This window comes from Oryzias melastigma, linkage group LG13 (genome assembly GCF_002922805.2).
Source record: "Oryzias melastigma strain HK-1 linkage group LG13, ASM292280v2, whole genome shotgun sequence".
Classification (NCBI taxonomy): Eukaryota; Metazoa; Chordata; class Actinopteri; order Beloniformes; family Adrianichthyidae; genus Oryzias; species Oryzias melastigma.
In genome coordinates this window covers 8,620,946-8,641,414 of record NC_050524.1, presented here as the reverse complement: position 1 = coordinate 8,641,414, position 20,469 = coordinate 8,620,946, and the positions used below count along the sequence as shown (strand labels likewise).

The 20,469-nt window shown below is 38.0% G+C and overlaps 1 protein-coding gene across 1 annotated transcript; it reads left to right on the top strand.

The window, feature by feature from the left end:
* The first annotated feature begins 995 nt into the window (after window positions 1–995).
* Window positions 996–19,376, top strand: urb1 (URB1 ribosome biogenesis homolog). The gene is made up of 39 exons (XM_024276745.2): window positions 996–1,374; window positions 1,492–1,631; window positions 1,706–1,857; window positions 1,934–2,060; window positions 2,140–2,236; window positions 2,850–2,935; window positions 3,019–3,144; window positions 3,242–3,366; window positions 4,996–5,191; window positions 5,266–5,403; window positions 5,477–5,650; window positions 5,724–5,856; window positions 5,937–6,059; window positions 6,130–6,242; window positions 6,345–6,452; window positions 7,716–7,832; window positions 8,602–8,740; window positions 8,825–8,983; window positions 9,884–10,083; window positions 10,156–10,374; window positions 10,450–10,638; window positions 10,707–11,532; window positions 11,613–11,811; window positions 11,883–12,069; window positions 13,407–13,465; window positions 13,545–13,732; window positions 13,824–13,934; window positions 14,014–14,077; window positions 14,150–14,318; window positions 14,414–14,516; window positions 15,524–15,684; window positions 15,754–15,865; window positions 15,955–16,061; window positions 16,151–16,294; window positions 17,281–17,390; window positions 17,461–17,646; window positions 17,770–18,011; window positions 18,209–18,739; window positions 18,957–19,376. Exons 1-39 carry the CDS (start codon window positions 1,248–1,250, stop codon window positions 19,157–19,159), a joined length of 6,690 nt encoding a protein of 2,229 aa, XP_024132513.1. The 5' UTR covers window positions 996–1,247; the 3' UTR covers window positions 19,160–19,376.
* Window positions 19,377–20,469: the final 1,093 nt, after the last annotated feature.

The window sequence follows — 20,469 nt, the reverse complement described above, 5'->3', positions numbered from 1 at the left end:
TGTACTTTAACTGCTGAGGACGCTTGTTCCAAAAAGCCATTTAAGTAGTTTTTAGTGGTTTCTTTGCCGCGGACAGATGTGTTTTATGGCATATCGAGCAGTGAGCTATAATTAAATCCCAAAAATCCAAAGCAACATTCCAGACAATAGATTTTTTTGGGCTTGACAGAGGATGTTAAACAGGCATTGGTAGTAGTAAATCCTGATTCTTTGCCAAATCAAACAATAAAGGACAGTGTTTTATGCTATTCTGCTCCAAATGTAGTTGTTGTATAAATACGTTATGTTGCTGTAAATTTATTTAAAAAAAAACTAAACTAATGCAAATTTTATGTAGCTTTAAATATTGACGTTTGATTGGCTCTCTCTGCTAAACTAATCCTTTTTACAGTTTATTTCCTCCGACCTTCTACTCTCTAATTTTCAGATCAGACAAAGGCGACCCCTATTGGTAATACACCTGCATAACAAAAGGCAGTTGCTGAATTAAAACAATAAAAAAAACGACTGTTTTCTTCATTTATTTCAAATAATCAATGTTTACTTTATTCGGATGTAGCAAGTCAGCAAATAAAACAAAAAAATATATATGCTTACTAACAGACTAAAATAGTGAATACATTCACCTTTTCTTTGTTTTCTTGATGCAAAAAATTGAACACTAAAAAAAGCAACTTTTGGATTCAGACATGGCATTCAGTGCGCATGTCTGTTAAAAGAATTACAGTCAAAAGCCCATTTTGGTAGAAAACCGCATCTATATACCCTTCAAGTAAATAAGGGACGAGCCTAAACCACAACTATGCCTTCATGGTTTAGTCAAAATATCTCTTTTATGTCTGCTAACGATTTTAGTCTTCCCCCTCCATTGACTATGTGTTAAGAAAAAAAAAACAGGAGCTGTTGAAACCATTATGGAGAAAGAAAAAGCAGGAAAAGAATAAAACCGCTAAAAAAATTTTAGTTCAAAAACATTATTTTAAGAGGGTGACAATTTCAAAGTAAAAATGTTTTATATGAACAATTATATCATTTAATTTGAGTAATTGTAACTATTATAATTACATTTTGGCGGAACTAATGTTCGGCAGAAAATGTTTCAGAGGGAAGGATAATATGAACGGGAATTCCCTCTGTTTACACCGCTACAACGTGGGTCGCAGTGATTGAACTATTATGACTAGGTAAAAAATAATATAAATTTCCTAAAACAGTTTGTAGACATTGTTATTCTGTTTATTTCAATAATGTCGGGAAAGCGTCGCGCCGGTGCGTCGGCAAAGTCTGCCGTTCCGGTGAAAAAAGAGAAAAGCCCTGAGTTTAATGGAGCTGAATTCAAAGCCATGCTGAAGAACCCCACCACTACTGTGAAAGGTAATTCAAAATAATATATATATATATATATATATATATATATATATATATATATATATATATATATATATATATACAACGTTCTATAAATGTGTGTGCTTTAATGATTGTCAACAGGCCTGGAAAAATTCGTGTCAATTGGGAGGAAGCTGCCCTGTCCTGATCTGTATGATGTGGTTGAGGGTTTTATTAAGATATCAATGGAGTGTGCAGAAATATTCCAGCTGCTGGAAGGAGAGAAACACACAGAAAATGAGGTAGGTTAGTGGGTTGAACTGGTGTCTGAGCTTTTTTCTGTCATATAACCTTCTACAATGTCTCCTCTCCCCAGACCATGCTGGTTTTTGAGAGCTTGGAAGTGATTCTCTTGAGGACAGCCAGTGACCTCTCTCATTTCAACATGGTTGGCAATGGGATTGTAAAAAAGATAGTTGCAAATCACATGAAACTTCTGCAGGGCTCTCTTCACTCAGCAAACCATAGGTGAGTGCTCCAGAAAGGCTCAGTGTTTGCATCTCATATTAACTGTAGTAGTTTTAAAAATGTTTTGCTGTTGCAGATTTGTCCGTCACTGCCTCAATCTACTGTCCGCCATGGTGTCCCAAGGTGTGGAAGCTGCTCGAGAAGTCTTCAGCCACATTCATATAAAAGCTTTGTCAGGGCTGGAAAAGAGAAAGGATAAAATGGTGTGATTCCGTTTTTTATTTTGTCATGTTTTTGTAGATATTTTAATATTAATGGCGTCTCCTCCATTTTTTTCTGCAGGGGAGACCTGATGTCCGCCTGGCTTTCATTCAGTTTGTTCTGTCCTTTCTGGTGTCAGGAGATGGAGCAATCATTGGACAACTATTAGAAGTTAAAGGTAAGAGTTATTTATGATTAAAGGCAGTGCTGGACAAAAAACATTTTTTTCACACCAAGTTTGATTTCCGAATGTAATTGATATTTTTCTCCCTCCCTTTACTTTCTTTAACAAAAATGACAAATAACAGAAGAATATATTCAACAGAAACTGTTTTAGTTTAATGTGTCCTTTGGGAATTGGTGTGAACACAAAGTGCAGCTAAATACAAGCTGTAAAAATGTTTGTTAAATGTCTTTTGTGACCCACTGTAAATTTGAGCATCTCGTAAAGAAAAATACTACTTGCATTCGACAGATATTTGTTTCAGACAGTCAAATTAACCAGTCTCACACTTTTTGTAACAACAGCCTTCCAACAGGTTTTGCATTGAGTCGTTTGTTACCGCAAGTTTTTCTTTTTTATGGTTTATGATTAATGGTTTATTATTCATGCCATTATAAACAACAGAAACAACAAATATTTCAAAACTTTACATTTCTTCCCCTACCTAACCCATCTCGGTCTATGGCTTACATTTGTCCCAATTAATTTCCCTGCCTGTATCTTTCTAGTATCCTATCTTTAAATATTAGTCAGTTTTTTGTGTTGGTGACTTTCTTGTTTTTCTCAGAACTCCTCCCACACATCCTGAGTACGGGTCTGAAGGAGGACAGGATGTCTACTGTCAATTTGATTTTGTCTACACTGAAGACAAGAGTAAGTGGATCGAAAAATGAAACTAAGTTATAATTTTGTTGTTAATATCTATTAATTATTAATGTTTTGTGTGTTTTCTGAAGGTTGTGCTTAACAAAGCAATTAGTAAAACCCAGAAAGTGCGATTTTTCACTCCTGTCCTGCTGGGCAACATCGCCTCTCTGTACAGATGGAACGGGATTCCCGACGCCACCACTGATGATGGTGAAGTGAGTGACTGGAATATTCTTTACTCCAAGCTGCAGCCAGCACAACTAACCATTATAATAATAAAAATACATTTGTCATTAAATCACTAACATGTAGATGGCACAAGACTCTTCTGGGGTATCAGTGGTCCGAGAACTTGTTCACCGCTTTTTGCTTGACCTTTGTTGCTCCCGTAAGCATGGCATCAACTTCCATGATCCCCACTTTGGAACCGCTGGCGGGTAAGTGTTTTTATTCCAATAAAATGTTCAGTTTGCTGGAAATTTTGTCAGTCCACTTGTTTTAGTGCAGTCATGCTATTATTTATTTTGTGGGTCTATTTAATCTACTTTTAATCAAACCTATTAATTGCTGTGAAAAGCTTAATTTTGAGGTATTCTCATTTAAATTTGTGACATTGTGAAAGTAGAAGATCACAATATAATTAGAAAAGTGGCTTTTTGAAGTTTTCCTAAAATAACAATTTTTCAACCTTGACTCATCCAAGGAAGATTTTTTTCAAACTTTAAAATAAAAATAAAAAGAACAAAACATCCAGTCCAGAGTGCTCTAATTTACATAAAAGTAAGAGCACTTTTCTGAGAAATACAAAACTTATTTTTAATGCTATATTCCATACGTTGACATTAGTACTGTCATGCGGTTATTATTTTGTGCGATTAGTTAATCTTCAAATTAATTCATCTTCTTTAATTACAAATATTTTAACCTAATTTTTGCTGTAAAAAGCCTCATTTTGAGGTATTTTTGTTACATTTGTGACATTCTGTCACAGTAAAAGAAAAAAGAAGCCACTAAAAAGGTGGCTTTATAATTTTTTTATTATAGCAGACTTCAAACCTTTACTTGTACATCCACGAGGGGATAAAAAACAAAAAATAGCTTAATTACCAAATAAATCAGTTCTCAGTTTCCAAAAATTCTGACTACAAACTTCTTATTAATATCATATATTGACATTCCTCATGCCACATTTATTATAACAGCAAGAAATTAAAACACGTGAGTTTTTTTTATAGTTTTCTTTAACTTTTCTAGTGAATTTGAACATTTCAAAGGCTAGAATGCAGCAGAACAGAAAGAACGAAAAGAATCTCCAAAGGAGGAAATACAACGTGAGGACATGACGGCAGAGAATTGAACTATTTAGACTTTGGACTTTGTTTCTCTGAAATAAACTGTTGCTTCTGGACAAAAACATGAGCTTGTTAGATTAACTTTCCCTCTTAAATGATGCTTTGTCTATTTTTTTGCATTTTTAACGCATTTTAAATAGTCGGCTTTTTGTAAAATGCTGGTAAAAATATAACGGTTCGGAAGTTCTAATATGTAATTTACTACTTGTTACGTTAATGCCCTTCCAGGTGTGCATTATCAGACATGAACAGAGTTTTCTAGAAGCAAGAGATTATCGCGAATACAAAAAAAGTCAGTCTGAATTGTCTGTAATTAATCAATTAATCGCAATTAATGTGATAATTTGACAGCCCTATTGAGACCTTATTCTACAGTTTGCCGTCCCATGTGATCAGCCCTCTGCGTACCTTACGTAATAGATATGAGTTGGGGCGTTTTCTGGATTTTTTTTTTTTTTTTTTTTTTTTTTTAAGAATTACAAAGTCGTACATTGATGACATCACAGCAGCAATGAATGCGCGGTACGTGCTCCGTACACAAACACCCAGACCTGCACTGAAAGCAATGTAAATGGACCTCTGCATTTTATATATGAGAACACGATAATAGTTATAGGTCAAAAATGACAGTAACGCAGTTTTGAGATATTGTCTTATTAATTAATCGCAATTAACGCAATAATTTGACCCCCCTACTTGGTTATGTTCTTGCAGAGTTGGCAACCTGGTCTTGCTTCAGTTCTTGGTAGGGCTGAAGCAGGCGACCGAGGATGAGCTGGTGGCAGAGCTGGTGGTCAATGTCCTGAAAAACAGCCCCGACATTCTGTCCCGATACTTCAAGGAGACTCAGTACTCATACACCCCCCGCCCCAAGAGCGCCTGGCAAGACAACGTTAATCTGCTGAAAAAAGTAACTATCGCAGCAACATTTGCTGTTTTCAGATGTGTTTTGTCTTAATAACTTTTTGTAAATGATTCGGACAGATCTATGAGGCGCAGCCGGAGATTTCCACCATTTTTCAAACGTGTGAGGCGATCCCTGTGACCCGCCTGATCTCCATGATTATGGTGATCTCGCTTCCTCCGATCTGCAATAAGACCTTCTTCACACAAGGCCTCTGTGTAAGTGACCCAACCTCAATTTTTTTTTTCCTAAAAATGAAAAATGCTAAATATATATTTGCTTCGTTGACAGCTTGCCAACCAAAAAGTGCAGCTCACAACTGTGTCAGTGATGAATTTCATACTGAAAAGAGCCAGTAAGAACATAGAATACCTTCTGGATAAGACGGCGTGGGAAAGATCGGATGTTTACTCTGCAGAGGTGATGGAGCAGTTGGTGCAGCAGTACAGGGAGGCACTGGGCAAGGTGAGCTAACAAAGACACTTTTATATTACACATATTTACATCTCTTATTAAAAAATAATCATTTCTGGTCCAGATTTTGCCCGACATGACGACGATCATTTCAACATGGCAGTCGCTTAGCAAAAAGGAAAAAGCTGAAGGTGATGGGAATAAATCCAAGAGTGATGGGAGTGCTGACCTGACGGAAACTACAAATGAGCTGCCAGGTAGAAAGATTTGAAACGTGCAATTCTGTTATTTTCATGACGTGAAATAGTTGAGAAACAGCTGGGATTTGTGTTTGCAGTTGCTGAGACGGCGGAAATTGTTTTGCTGAAGGCTTTGATTCTTCAAGTCATTTGCCTTTACCAGAAGGTCATGCCCCACCTGGTTCTGCAGTGCAAATTTGATTTCAGCAAACTCCTAAAAGGTGTGAAACATTATTATTTATATGATTGATGTTCAACATTAATATATTAAAACGTTTTTAATATTTTTAGGGATTGTCTCGGAGAAAGGAATGAAAGAAGAGGTTCCTCCAGTCTTACAGTATCAGATTCTGCAGTTAGCTTTAGATCTGCCTGCAAGCAAATTCTCCTGGTTTCGCATTCAGGTGAATAGAGCAAATGTTTCTCTTTTCTATTTGCTGCTTTTGACTTATTTTTCTCTTTTTATCATCCAAACTGAAGCGTTTTATGCTTTTTTTTCCTAACAGGAAGCTGCAGAGTCTGCAGAAAAGTCCGTTCTATATTTGCTTCTCAAGATGTTTGTCAACAGCAGCAAAAGTCACCTGAGGTCCTCCACACAGAAGCTGGTTATTAAAGTAAGAAGTGCACGGGGAGGGAGCTCCCAGAATGCATATTTTATGATGGGATGGATTAACAAGGGTTTATGCCCAGAGGAACCATTTGTCAGGCTCCTACAAGAAGATGGTCAACAATAGACTCTTATTAACCCTATTGATGCTCAGTAGGAGCCACAAAGTCTTATTTTGATACTGCTGTGCATTCATTACAATGCATTTTTTAATACTAAATATGAATTATGCTTCTTTTGTGGCATGTGTAAAAACAGAAATTTAAAAAGAAATCAGCATTTTCTCAAGATGTGAAATAATTTATTACGTTTTATAGAAGTTTGCACAATTTCCTTTCAAAATAAAAGACGCCTTATGCCAGACCGGATCATTCCAGTGCAGCTCTGGACAGCATGAGATAATATGTGCTTTAAACTCATAAAGGATCAGACTTTTTACCAAAGTTTTGCTTAGTATTTGAAATCAGTTCTCTGGAGGAAACAAAGAGTAAACAAGACTTTTTATTAAAAAAAATACATAAATGTATAAATCTTAACTAATCTAAATTAAATAATTGCTAATTTAGTAACCCTTACTTGAAAAAAAAATACTATTATTTTATTTTTTTCTATGGGGAGATGAAAGAGCCACAAATGGCTTTGCAGACCACTGGGTTAAATGATTGGAGCTTCGGGATATTGAAAAAAAATGCTTCAAAAACAGAATCAAACGGATGAAAACTCTAAAGATTTTTTATTTATTTTTTTTTTTAACCAAGAATGTAATTAACTTTGCTTAGGAATCAGAACTAATTGAGTGTTTTATGGTTTTACTTTCTATAATCTACAATCTATGAAGTTTACGGCTGAAAGACCATCTTTACGTAATAATATTGAATAGTACTAAAACATAATTTTTATACTTTTATCTGGAGCACAATAATATAAGACTTTTTAAAATATTTTTTTATATTTTTGCAGATGAACAAAGCATAATGACAAACAATTGTGATTTTTACTGCTGGAATATAAAAGTCTGTTTCCTTTTGGTGCTTTTATTTTGACATGATGCACTTTCTTTGTCTCTATACACATTTATTTGAATTGTCACTGCATGAAAAGGGTTAGAGGACTTTGGTGTTTTTTTTTGTCCTTTTTGTAAACAATAACTTGGTAGATTTTTATTAAACCAGTTGAGACACAGACATCCTTTTACAAAGCAATCGTCATGCCCAGTCGATTCACATGGGTTTGTCAAATCAGTATTTTTTGTTTCTTGCGGTGTGTTCAGGTACTTCAGGACACTGGTGTGTTTGAGCACACATGGATGGAGCTTGAACTCTGGCTTAACCAGCTGGACAGAGTAGAACCCAGCCAGCAGGAGACTGTGATCCAGTTTCTGGAGCGAGTAAGTCTCAACCGCATAGCTTTGATCATTTAAAATCCCGCTCTGATTATCTTTTGATTTATTTTAAAACGTTCTAAGTGGGCTTTTAATTATGATTATGCCGTTTTGAGCCCAAAGAACAAGTTAAAAACACAATCTTTAAAATATCACAGATATGCCATTTGCTGAAGAGTTTTAGTGCTGTGAGTTGATTAAAACTAAGGCTGTGAACATTAACACATTGATTCATGCACTTTCTAACTCGAATTAACGCGTTAATATTGATTAACGTAATTTAAGTAGCATAACTGTGTGTCAACATCTTTGTTTTCTTGGAGTAAAACTCCTGACAAAAGTTTTTAGAGTTCTGCTTTTCTTACTATTGATGTGTTTGTACACTCAAATTACATTTATAGGTTAAATTGAAAAAATTAACACAATAAAAATTTCTTTCTGGCCTGTTTTTGTTCAAAATCTGCATCTTTTTGAAAAAATGTAGCTAGTAAAACATTGCGATTATTAGTGATCAATCACAACACAAAAGTGTGATTAATCTAATATATATTTTTTTTCTTTTTTAGTTGGTTGACTGCCTTCATTAAAAATAAATGTTCTAAATGTAAAGTAATTTCATATTGTGATTATTCGCAGATATGTTAAGATAATAAGTGGTCGGCAAATACTTAATTGTGATTAATCGCAATTAATTTTTTCCAGTTTGTAATAAATTAGTTAATTTTTTTAATTGATTCCCGGTCCTCATTATAACCCATCTTTCTCTTGACATCAGGTGTTTGTTAAGCTGGTGTGCAACTCTTACGAATACACCGATAAGGTTGCCAGCCTCGTCCAGGAGGCAGCGTATCTTCAAGCTAACCTGAGCAGCCAGGAGGGAGACACCGGCAGCCTGCCGGTCTCACACATAGACGGTGAGCTTTCAGACATGCAATCAAATTTCTGTATTTAGCATTTCATTTATAAACTTGTTTTGACCTCATGTGGATACCCTTCAGATGTTTTAGACATGCTGGACATCATCATGGAGGGAAGTGAAGGGGAGATGGAGGAGTTCGGCCCAGCTCTGAGTGAAGAGCTCATCATCCAGACGTTCCCCTTCAGCGCTGTGGTTCCCGCTGCTCTGGAAGCTCGGAATAAACTTCAGTCCGACAAGGGTGAGTTTTCTCAATTAGAAAATACCCAATTGGAAAATTAACCCATTAACTACCCATCAAGACAAAATCAATTAAATTTTTTTTCTGCTAAATATTGCAAAGATCTGGAACTTTCAACACTTTAAAAGGCCAATTATTACAGACCACAACCCAGTAGGAGCCACAAAGTTTTACATCACCTTTTACTTTTATGAATAATTAAACAGTTGTTTCTTTTTTTGGCAGAAATTAAGCAAAACACAAACATAAAATAGCCTTTTTCCCCCAAAATACTAATTTTTGTTCATAAAATATGATTTTTTTTCCCCACAAAACACTGCGAAGTACTAAATTTTGCCCACAAAACACTCATTTGTGGTAAAAAAAATGCAACTTTGTGCATAGGAAATACCAATTTGTGCCCACAAAATACTATTTTTTTTCTACAAAATGCAAAATCTTTGCCCACAAAATTCCTATTTGTACCTACATAATACTAATTTTATGCATAAAAAATACTACTTTGAGACAAGAAATTGCCAACTTTTGCCACAAAATGCTATTTTCTGCCCACAAAATACAAATGTATTCGTACAAAACATTTAATTTGTCCCCACAAAATAATAATTTGTTCCCTAAAAAATGTACCCACAAAATATAACAATTCTTTCTACCTTTGACAGAGGTTTATATGACATCCTGTCAAAATAAAAGACACCCAGTATCACATGAAATAGTCTCAGTGCCGCAAACGTAGACGACTATTAAAATCATTTGTGGCAGCCCTACTCACAATCAAAGTTTTTAAAAGTAAGTTTTCTAAAAGTGTTCTACCAGTTGGTTGAGCAGGCAGTTAAAGGGTTAAGTTGTTGTTTTAGTTAAGAAATAAGAAATGTTGATGTATTTTTTCTTCTCTTTTAGGAGAGGTCTGTAAATACCTGTCTGCGGTGCTCTCCGATGTGCTGCACTGTCAGAGAGACCCGCTCCCTTTCTGCCTGGCTCTGCTACACTACGATAAAGAGCTCGTGTCGTCTGGACTTCCTGCTTCCACTCATCCATCCGTTATTCACCTTCACCAGTATTACTCGAGTTGGTTGCCTCAGCAGAGTCGGGAAGAGCTGGTCGGTTTTCAGAAACAGATGTAATATGCCCCAAATCTCCAGCAAATACTTAAAAGAAAATTTCTTTTACAGTTCATGTCTCCTGCATCCATCTCCAACGAAGCATTAACGTCTGATTCCTACTCTGCTATGATGAAAGCTGCATACATGCAAGGAGCAGACACCTTAACAACAACCGCCTTCAGGAAAAACATAGAAGCAGCTTTAGATTCCACGTCACAGACGGAGTTTCCAATCGCAATAAAGCAGGTTTTACTGTACATCAAATCTACAGTGGAAAACTTTGGCACGGTGAGAGCATAAACCCAACCCACTGCTTAAGGTATTGATTTACCATTAAAAACTAAGAATTCTCCTATTTTACAGTTTTCCAAAGAGGCTGGAGCAGCTCTCCTGAAGACTTTAATGGGATTTCTCCAAGGTATGACAGTGAAACTTAAAAGTTTTGCAGAAACCCAAAACTCTGAAGCAGCACCAGCGGAGAAGGAGCAAGATGCATCTCATTTGTTTCTAGAAGTTAATCAGTCATCGGAGGTTGAAACAAATAAAAAACAGGTAATTTTATTTTATTTTTTTTAATAAATATGTTTAAGAAAATCTGATTCTGATCCACTGCTTTTTAGATTGTCGTTGCAGCTCTCGGTTCCATCCTCAAGCATCCGTGTTTGGAGCAGTGGTTCCTGGCGCTGGAGTTGTCGGCGTTGCCTCCTCACTCCCTGAAGCCTGTCAGGCTGAAGCAGCTGTGCGCTCTGATAACAGATGACACTCTGACCCTGCTGAAGATCGGCGCTCCCGTCCTTAAAGATCTCTGCCGCCCAGAGCTGCTCTCTGGCTACACGAGTTCGATAAAACGAGCCGTTCTCAAGGAATTATCGGAAAAGCGTCCTCACCCTCCGAAGAGTCCCTCCAGAACGTTCCAAGCTCTCCTGTCTTTACACAGTTACATGGATTCTGGTAATCTGAGGGAAGTGGCCTGTAGTTTGCTGCTTCAACCTCAAGACACTCTGATTTGTGTCAGCAGTGACAAGTCCGACCTCAGCATTTATGGTCATGCAGCGCTGCAAATTCTCACAGCTTGTACGACTTTAGAGGATCACGGTGGATTCCTGACACCGGCACACCTTCAGGGTCTCAGCACCCTCCTGCTGTCCTGCTCCAGCCCCGAACCCGCAGCCCTGATGCTCCAGACTCTGTCCAGAGAGCCGGGCTGTGCCAAGCTGATGCACACAGACGTGTTCTCACACTGCCTCCGGGAACCTCGCCCAGACTTCCTGGCTATCAGCTCTCTGCTGCTGCGAAACTGCTCCGCTCACCGCCTCTGCTTTGAGCTGTGGTGCCTTGAACCTGCAAACATGGCAAAGCTATCGAGTGAGACGGAAGCTTTCCTTCCACTGATCAACACGTATTTACAGGTGGCAAGCAGAGAAGATCCAGCTCGACCTAAAGACGGTGGGAGTCACATTTGATGCTTTGCTTCAAACCATTAGATTTATTTCAGCCTTTATTTATTCTATTTCTTCTGTTTTCAGTTCAAAAAGAAGTTTTGAAAGCCTTAAAACAGGCTTTTCTGGAGAAATTGTCTCCGTGCATTCTGGGAAACCTCACAGACGACAGAGAAATTGCAGAAACTGTTGCAAACCTGATCAAACTCTCTACAGACATCAAGGATTTTGGGAATTTGATCAGTAAACTTCCCAGTGTCCTTCCGAGTGTGGACAGTTTTCAGAGGTAACATTTAAATTTATTTAGATAATTGCTTGTACACGTATATATTTATTTATTTATTTATTTTTCTTCAGATGGAAATTAGTGGATGTTATCACAGATAAGCTCGTTGATGATTCGGAAGAACAAGAGAAATGGAGGAAATCGGTTTGTGTCGCAGCTTTGAAGTGTCTCACAGCCTCATTCAGCCACTCTAAAGATCAGCCGTCTTCTCTGTCAGAACAAGAGCACGGCGTCCTCCAAAGACTGGAGCAGCTCTTGGTGGGTTCACTCATCCTGTACATGTAACTTAAAAGCATAAGATTTAATATTATAGAGTCCAATCACAGAACCATGAAAAGACTCAGACGGAAACCACAGGTTTTGCCAGGCAGAGTGCAGGTGTGGGCTGAGAAACAAAGCAGAGGCTGCTGAGAGCTTTTAAACTTCCCTCCCAGCCTGGTGATTGGTGGAGTGGAAGCCTCAATCAGGTCTGCAGAAGGCGGAGTCAGAAGCAGTGGAGTAAGGAGAGAAAATTGAGTCATCCAATTTTTGTGCAAAATCTTGATTTGTAATCGTACAATACGTTTTGTGCACAGCTTTATGTACTTGCAATTATGTATTTACATGTAGGGGAATTACAAAATGCAAACTTTAAATGACAGCAGCTTAAAACTAACTACACACAAATCTTTAAAAAGTGCTCTCGTCACGTCTCCAAGATTTGAGTGTAAATGATGCGTTTAAATGCTGCTGGAGTGGTAGGTCATCAGAGTTTGGAATTTAGCTTATGAATAATATCTGGTGAAAACTTCACATTTTATCACTTTCTTTAACAGATATCCCAGATAACTAATAAGAAACGTCTAAATATGTGTTTTTAAAACACTCTACACTAAAGTTTCTCTATTCTCAACACTCCCTCATGGCTGCACCTTCGCCATGGAGCTCTTTCTCAAACGGGCAACGTGAGATCCTCCTCAACACCCAGAGAACGGACAGTCGATCAGCCCTAAGCCCGGTTCTCTGGGTCAAGCGGGCAGTGCCAGCTCCTTCTCCACACCCAGAGACCGGAGGGGGGCATTGGGCTGATCGACTCTGTCAACTATAATGTTGAGTGTTTTTTAAATACACATATTTACACTTTTTTTTATATTAATTAGCGGGCAAAAAGTTGGGAAATGTCAATATTTCACCAGATAGTATTCACAATTTAAGTTTAAAGTGGTTGACAGGAAAACTCTAATGACCCAGCATTTTAGCAGCATTTAAACGCATCATTTACTCACGTGAAAAGTCTCACATCAGATTTTTGCATAAATTTGATTTTGTGTGCGTATCTGGTGATTACTGCATACTTTTGAAAGATTTCTTATTTTGTATTTTGTAATTTTTGTACATGAGAATACACAATTGCAAGTACATAAAGTGACCCACAAAATGTGTTTTATGAGTTACAAATCAAGAATTAGGTGCACTCGCATCGTATGAGTGAATTTCTTCTGCTGGGGCTGAAATTCATATAAATGCACACACCCAAGTCGACAAAAAAACACACAAGACCAGGAGCTACAACTTGTTTCCACTCCTGCTTTGTCTCATTTCTGTTCCTCACACAGAGTTCTGCTGAAGACATCCCTGCATCCGAGTGGAACAGTTTTGTCAAAAATGGACTCAAGTAAGAAAATCTCAGAGTTGACGTGTCTGTTCAATGAACAGTCTTGACACCACGGTAACCTAATTCTTGCGTTCTCTAGGTATCGCTACAGAGATTCTAGTTTCCTGAACACCTTGAGCAGCCTGTTGACAGTGATGTACGCTGAAGAGAAAGTCCAGAAAGATTTCATACCTTTATCCACTCTTCATCTGATGATCAGCAGCCACTCTCAGTTCCTACCAACCATGCTGGGATGTGAGGAAGAACCAGATAAGAGTCAGGAGAAAGGTGCTTCAAGTTAAAACAATAAAGAACCATCCTTTATCTAACATATTCCTTTACTTGAATGATTCATGCTCTTATTTTGTTGATGTTTCAGAAGCACTCGTATCTCTACTTCTGTGCGTGGTGAAGAAATGCCCAAAGGTCTGCAACATCAGTCACTTTGTTGTTCTTTTGGGAGCATATGGAGCCACACTGTCCACTTCAGGTAAAACAGGTCGAATCTAGCATCTCTTTTTCACTTCCACAATTATCTTTTCTTTTGACACCAAACTCTGGTTTTGCAGATCAGAAACTTTTACTGCTTCTCCAGGAATATGAGAAAAATCAAGTTAGCCTCCTGAAATTCCAGTAAGTTCCATGTTTGTGTTTATCAAAGAAGTAGATTTGATTGATTTGGTGATGCCGAGTCGCTGTGTGCAGAGCTTTCTTGTGGGGCCCTGCGGCTGTGGAGCATCACAAGACCAGGAAAAGTCTCGGAGCTTCTCTGTGGAAGCAGGCGAGCTCGGATGACCTGCTGGCTCTGCTGAAGACGGACAGGATGCTCCAGACCATCTCACAGTTTCCACAGCAGCGCACAATCATCCTGCAGGTTAGCATCTAGAATTCATTTTATTTAAGAAGTGTCAATTCAGGCATGTGTGCTTTTGAATTATGATCGATCCAATGAAGTGTTTTCTTTCCTAGGATGAAGTGGAACAGCTTTACAGTAACAAAGCAGTGAAGGACCTCAGTAATCTGTATGATCCCCGTTTCCTTTTACCTCTCTTCAGCGTCATACTTAGACCAGGTGAGATATTATATTTATATTTTTTTACACATAAGAAAAATTATGTAATAAAATAAAAATATATTTTTAAGAGTTTTAAGCTCAAAAGTACACATTGTGAACTTAAGTGTTATTAAAAGTTTGAAAAATTAAATTTTAAATTTTAAAATATTGAACATTTATTGAAAAAGTTTTCAGTTTTCACGTTTTTGTGTCCGGGCTTTGAGCTCTTCTGGCTACAGGGACATGATTTCCCATCGAATGACAGAGGGGACCCTTCACTACATTTTCTACACTTTTCTCAGCCTGACATGAACATTTTCATTCTTTTTTTCTTGTTTAAACTCTCAAAGTTCAAACCCTCATAGAAAATGACTTGCCTCCAACAAAATTAACTCATTTCATTCACAATACAAACGCTATGATGTTTGAACCAGACATCAGTGAGCTGTGATTGGTCGGAGTTGGTTTGAGTTATTATTTCTATGGCAACCACTCTCCCCAACCAGGAGTGAGCTTGTAAGAAGTCCACACCCCTTACATCTTGAAAGCGAGTTACATGAAATCTGTCGAACGTTCAATGTAACATTGCCTTTTATCGAGGCATCTGATTGGTCGGTTTGGAACTTAAATAACTTTTAATGCAGATATATATTAGGATTTATAAAGAACGTGTTGGAAAAAGGTAGCAAAGCAAGAACGGTTATTCTAACAAGTAGAATGACAGTACTAGCTGTTTATTCCTCATTAGAAGTCTATGGGATTTTGGCTTCTTGGAGCCAACGGGTACTTCCTGTTTGGAACGTGAAGGGGGAGGGGTCACTCATTCCAGTTCTCATATACAGTCAATGGTTCCAATATAGAAGTAGACTGACCTCAAAAACTAAACTTGAAAGCATCAATTTGGAATCAAACTGTGAACATATTGTTGGGAAAACAGGATAGATTTTTAACGTTTCCCCCAAAAGAACAAATGAAGAAGTCTATGAATGTTTGCTCATCATCGCTTTTCGTCTGCTGTGTGACAGAATGTGTCGTTGACTGCCTCAAGTTCATATCCAGCCACGCTTTGGGCTTCACTGTAATGGCTCTCAGCAGCTACGACCCGAAGGTGAGAGCCGCCGCTTACCACGTGCTCGGTTCTTTCTACCACCATCTGGAGGGAGCTCGCTTCAGAGAGAAGAGACAGGTACGGTCTAGCATGTTCAGCATGTCGCATGCTGTGAACCGCCGATTGAGCTTTGTTCTCTTTGAGCAGATGCTGTATTTGATGGACATGGTGAAGAACGGAATTCAGCAGCAGAATCAAAAACTGCCGTTTGTTCTGACATCTTACATCGCCAAAGTGGCTCAGCAGATGCTCAGACCCGGTCTGGATCCTGCTATATTCACCTGATATGTACCGACATAACCTTCTCTTTCACTGACGTTTGCTCCTGTCGTCTGTTCTCTTTTTCAGAGGATCACATGTATGTGGTCTTGAACAAATTTCTGCTGTCCCAACAGAGTCTTGACTTGAAAAGAGTCCCAGAATTTTTCAAGTTATTCTATAGCTTTGACCTGGAGGTAAAGCCCAAATATTGTCTACCATTCAACCTTTATCTGTTCAGCTCAGACCTGGTGGGACGTCAACTGTGTGATTCTACTTTCTGCAGCACAAGATGGAACGTGAGTGGATCCTGAGTGTGCTCGAGGAAGGGATTAGTGATGGCCACTGCTTCGAACTCTGCAACCAACAAGGCCTCTTTCAGAGTCTTTTGGGCTTCAGCAGCAGCCCGCTGTGTGACGAAACCTTCAAGGTACACAGCTGGAAATGCACTTGATCCAGGTTTTTATCTTTGCGGGCTGGAAAAAGTCCAAAAAAACACATGAGAAATGTGTTCCAGTACATCGGGAGGATCTGATACCAAAACAATGAAGACTGAAAAGTTTTCATATTATATATACAGTGGGGCAAAAAAGTATTTCCAACTGTGCAGGTTCTCCAACTTAAAAAAATGAGAGTCCTGTAATGTTTTTAACATAGGTATACCTCAACTATGATGTATTTATAATTTACAAATAAATTCTTTAAAAATCTGACAATGGGATTTTCCTGGATATTTTTTCTAATTTTATCTCCTATAGTTGAGATATACCTATGAAGAAAATTACAGGCCTCTCTCATCTTTTGAAGTGCTCAATTGGTGGCTGACTGAACACTTTTTTTTGCCCCACTGTATTTATATTTTGTAGCCAGGACAAAAAGATATATATAACAATGATAATATATTTTGGATTTTCTGAGATTTGTTAAAGACCCACTCCAAATTTGGATCCATTTTAGAAGTGTTCCCAAAGGTCTTTTAATTAGGATTATGATTTTTATAGTCTAAATAAAAAATGATTTGTTTTCTTGGACATAATTTCTGCAGAGCATTAGAAATTTGACTCTGAGGTATGGGAGGGACCATTATCCTGCCCCCACTTCCCGTCATCCATCTGTTTATACTCTCTCCTGCTAGCTTATTGCCCCTCACATTCTGAACATTACATGGAGAGCAATATTGGGGCTCACACGTATGCTCTTTTTCAAACAACATTTTTTTGTCTACTTCTGAGTCACAACGATTTGAATAAAAAATAATCAAAAATGCAATTTTTAGTTGATTTTTTTTATATATATGTTATCCGTCATCAGAAAAGTGCTACAACAAGATGTTAAAACACAATTTTCATCAGAGTGAGTCTTTAAAGTAAAGCTCATAATTTAGTTTACGAACTCAAAATGTGGATTTCCGCTCAGGTACAGATCGTCCGAGTGTTGTGCAAAGCTGCACGGGTGACGAAAGGAGCTTATAACCTCACTAAGAGCAGCGGGATCTTGAGCTGGATGATACATTTCCTTGAAAAAAGGTAAGATCTTCCATTTTTAATGTAAAAATGAAGTCATTACATGATGTTTGCTGTTTGATGTCTCACTCAGGATCCTGACGCAGCAGCTGCTGTGTTCCATCGTGGATCTGCTCTGTGTGCTTTGGTTCACTAATCTCGGGGAGAAGGAAAAGAAGAACGAGGGTGTCAGCACCTCCTCATCGACGGTGAAATGCCTCCCTCTGCCGTTCATCAATGAGTTCCTGAGTGCAGCATCAGCAGTCTGCAGACACCTCAGGTAAAGCTGCAGCATGCTGTTCTGTCTTCAGCTGCTGACAGGCTGAAGTTGAAATGTCCGACAACATCAAATAAATTCTGTCCTTCAGTCAAGGATGAATGTGTTTTTGTGATCTCCCTCCAGGTTGGGAGTGAAGGCCGCTCAGCTCAACATGTTTGTGCAGATGCTGAGCACTGCGCTGATGCATCGTGGGACAGCGCTCAATGTAAACAAACAAGCAGACTGGCTGACGCTCCGTCCACAACCGCTGTCCAGCGCCGAAACCCTGACTCTGCTCCTCTGCTGGGCCTCTTTGTCCCGAAACGCAGCCCTGCTCAGCCAAATCCAAGCACTATCTGACAGACACAAAGTGACAGAGCTGATGGGTGAGTTCCTTTGAAACATCCAAATATGCTGGTTTATCCATAAACAATATAGACTGATCATGAAAAACACTATAAAGGTTCTTTACATACCTAGAATTTAGAAGAGTTTTTAAAATCTTTTTCAACGATATAAAACTTTTTTTAATAGCAGCCAGCTCTATAAACCTTCACGTCTGCTCCTTCTGCTTCCTGTTTAGGGTTGGGGAAGGAGAAAGTCCGAGGTAAAAGCTTCACCTCCCGCACCCACGGAGAGAAGTCAGCAGAAGACAATGAAGCTGACGGACAGGAGAGTCTCCTGCAGGAGTGTAAACCTTCCCTCTGCAGGATCTTCACTCACTGGGAGCCTGAGCTTCACTCCTCTGAAGCCCAGCCGGAGGTCAGTCTGCTGGCCTGTGAGACCGCTCACCTGCTCACCAGGTGGTCTCTGCAGTGGCTGCTGGAGGACGAGGAAAACACAGAACAGTTCCTGCTCTGGTTCGAAGCTGTTGTGAGACACGGGAAGGTGGTGAAAGCGGTGATGTCGGATCCCGGGTTGAAAGCAGACCTGCTTTGTCTCTATCATCGCTCCTTTGAAACGGACTCCGGCTCCACGGCGAGGACGGGAACCTTAAAGCGTTTCACGCACATCATGATCAGCATGTTGGAGACAGACGGTCAGCTGTCAGGTTTCCACCGGGCGGTGCTGACCGCCTGCATGCAAGAGCCGTCTCATGATGAGTCCAGACAAGGTATGACCAAAGGATTCTGGGAAATTATCTGTGCCTTCTTGAGCTAATGTGCATTTTTAATTTTGTTTTTTAACACACAAATCTGAATGTATTTTCTTGTTCAATTTAATAACATATCAACTGACCATAAACTTTATATTTTAATTTTTTTTGACAAAACAAGAGTTTTGATTTCACTATTTTCTTATAATTTGTCGTCTTTTGTTTCCTTTTCCAGAAGCAGGGCTGTTTCTTGTGTCCATGTTCATCCATGAGTTGTGGAGCGGAGCGGCGTCAGCAGAACTCTTCCTGTCTTATGTCAGATCGGTGACCAGATCGGTGACCAGATCCAAGAACCAAAAACAAAAAGGATCCAAATCCTCCAAGAAAGAAGCAGCTGTCAGAGCCATCTGCCAACAGATTGTTTCCATAAAGAGTTAAAGTAGATATTTGACACTTTCATATGACACAGTTGTACATATTTACTTTAAATCGAGTCTTGTGTAATGTATTTGACTTTATTTCTTTTTTATTGTAATTCCTAAAACAAATTGTAAACAATTTTGAAACATTTTTTTACTATAAACTGTTTTGAAGATCTGTCTGTTTACTTTCTAAAAGGAATAAAAATATGGAGACGTGGAAGAGATGAAAGGTTCACATTTGTAATGAAAACTTCTCATGTTTTAGCTTTTTAAGGGTTTCAGAATTTGATTTTAAAGTGAATGTTCATGAAATGCATGTTTTTTTTATTAGAAAACATGCTTTACTAGCTTTTTGATTCAGATATTTTAGTCAACTGTTCATCTTTGAGCAAAAATGAATAATATTATGATAAATTCTAAAATAAATTTATACTCAAAAGGCCAAGATAGGGAAGTAAGTTCTCAAATAATCATATTTTCCTCCTATTAGAAGGATGCAACATAGATATGAAGCATTTGTAGATTTGCAATTGACTGAAAACAAATGTACAAGTAAGTATGACATTAATTCCTGCAGGATGATTGTATAGCTCGATACTAATGGTTAAAGTAAAAATAAAAAAGTTTTTAGTTAAAAAAAGTAAGTAGTGAAGGCAAAAAAATGATTTAAATTTTATTCAACTCATTCACAAACAGTTGAAGGACAGGTAGCATTAAAAGTTGCATCACTTTGGCATTTTTTTGTCAAATGTGTGTGTGCAGTGTACCGCAGAAATCAACTGGAGGTCAGTGAACACAACCAGAATTAAAGCACAGCAGATTATAAACCAGAATTCTTGATTTTGAACAAATTCGAGGATTTTAAGTACACCTCCTGGTTGAAAAAATAGCTCTGATTTAGCTTTGGTTCATTAGATTTACACATTTCCAGGTGAGATGCACCACAAACGATAAACAGTTTTTTTTAATCACATTTGCTGCATTTAGATGATCTTATGTGACACAGGATGTTTTATTTTGAAAGGAGGAATGTGAAGCTTGTTTAAAAGTTATAAAATAATATTTTTTAAATCTATTTTCTCTTGTTTTATTTGTACCGTATATATATATATATATATATATATATATATATATATATATATATATATATATATATATATATCACAATAGTAACAACATAAACTCAAAATCTTATTTTTCTAAATAGGACTTTGTGGCTCCTATGATGGGTCCAGATAAATAAACCTAACCTTGAAGGTTAGGTTGGTTTAACTCCGTGGGAAGGTTTATGGCACAACTTCATAAAATGTGTGTGTCATTCATTTG

Excerpts from the sequence above, each read along its gene's own strand:
- urb1 (XM_024276745.2), top strand. The coding sequence starts at position 1,248 with ATGTCGGGAAAGCGTCGCGCCGGTGCGTCGGCAAAGTCTGCCGTTCCG. Across the intron at positions 5,857-5,936 it reads AACTACAAATGAGCTGCCAG|TTGCTGAGACGGCGGAAATT; the intron begins GTAGAAAGATTT and ends TTGTGTTTGCAG. Across the intron at positions 14,078-14,149 it reads GTTAGCCTCCTGAAATTCCA|AGCTTTCTTGTGGGGCCCTG; the intron begins GTAAGTTCCATG and ends CGCTGTGTGCAG.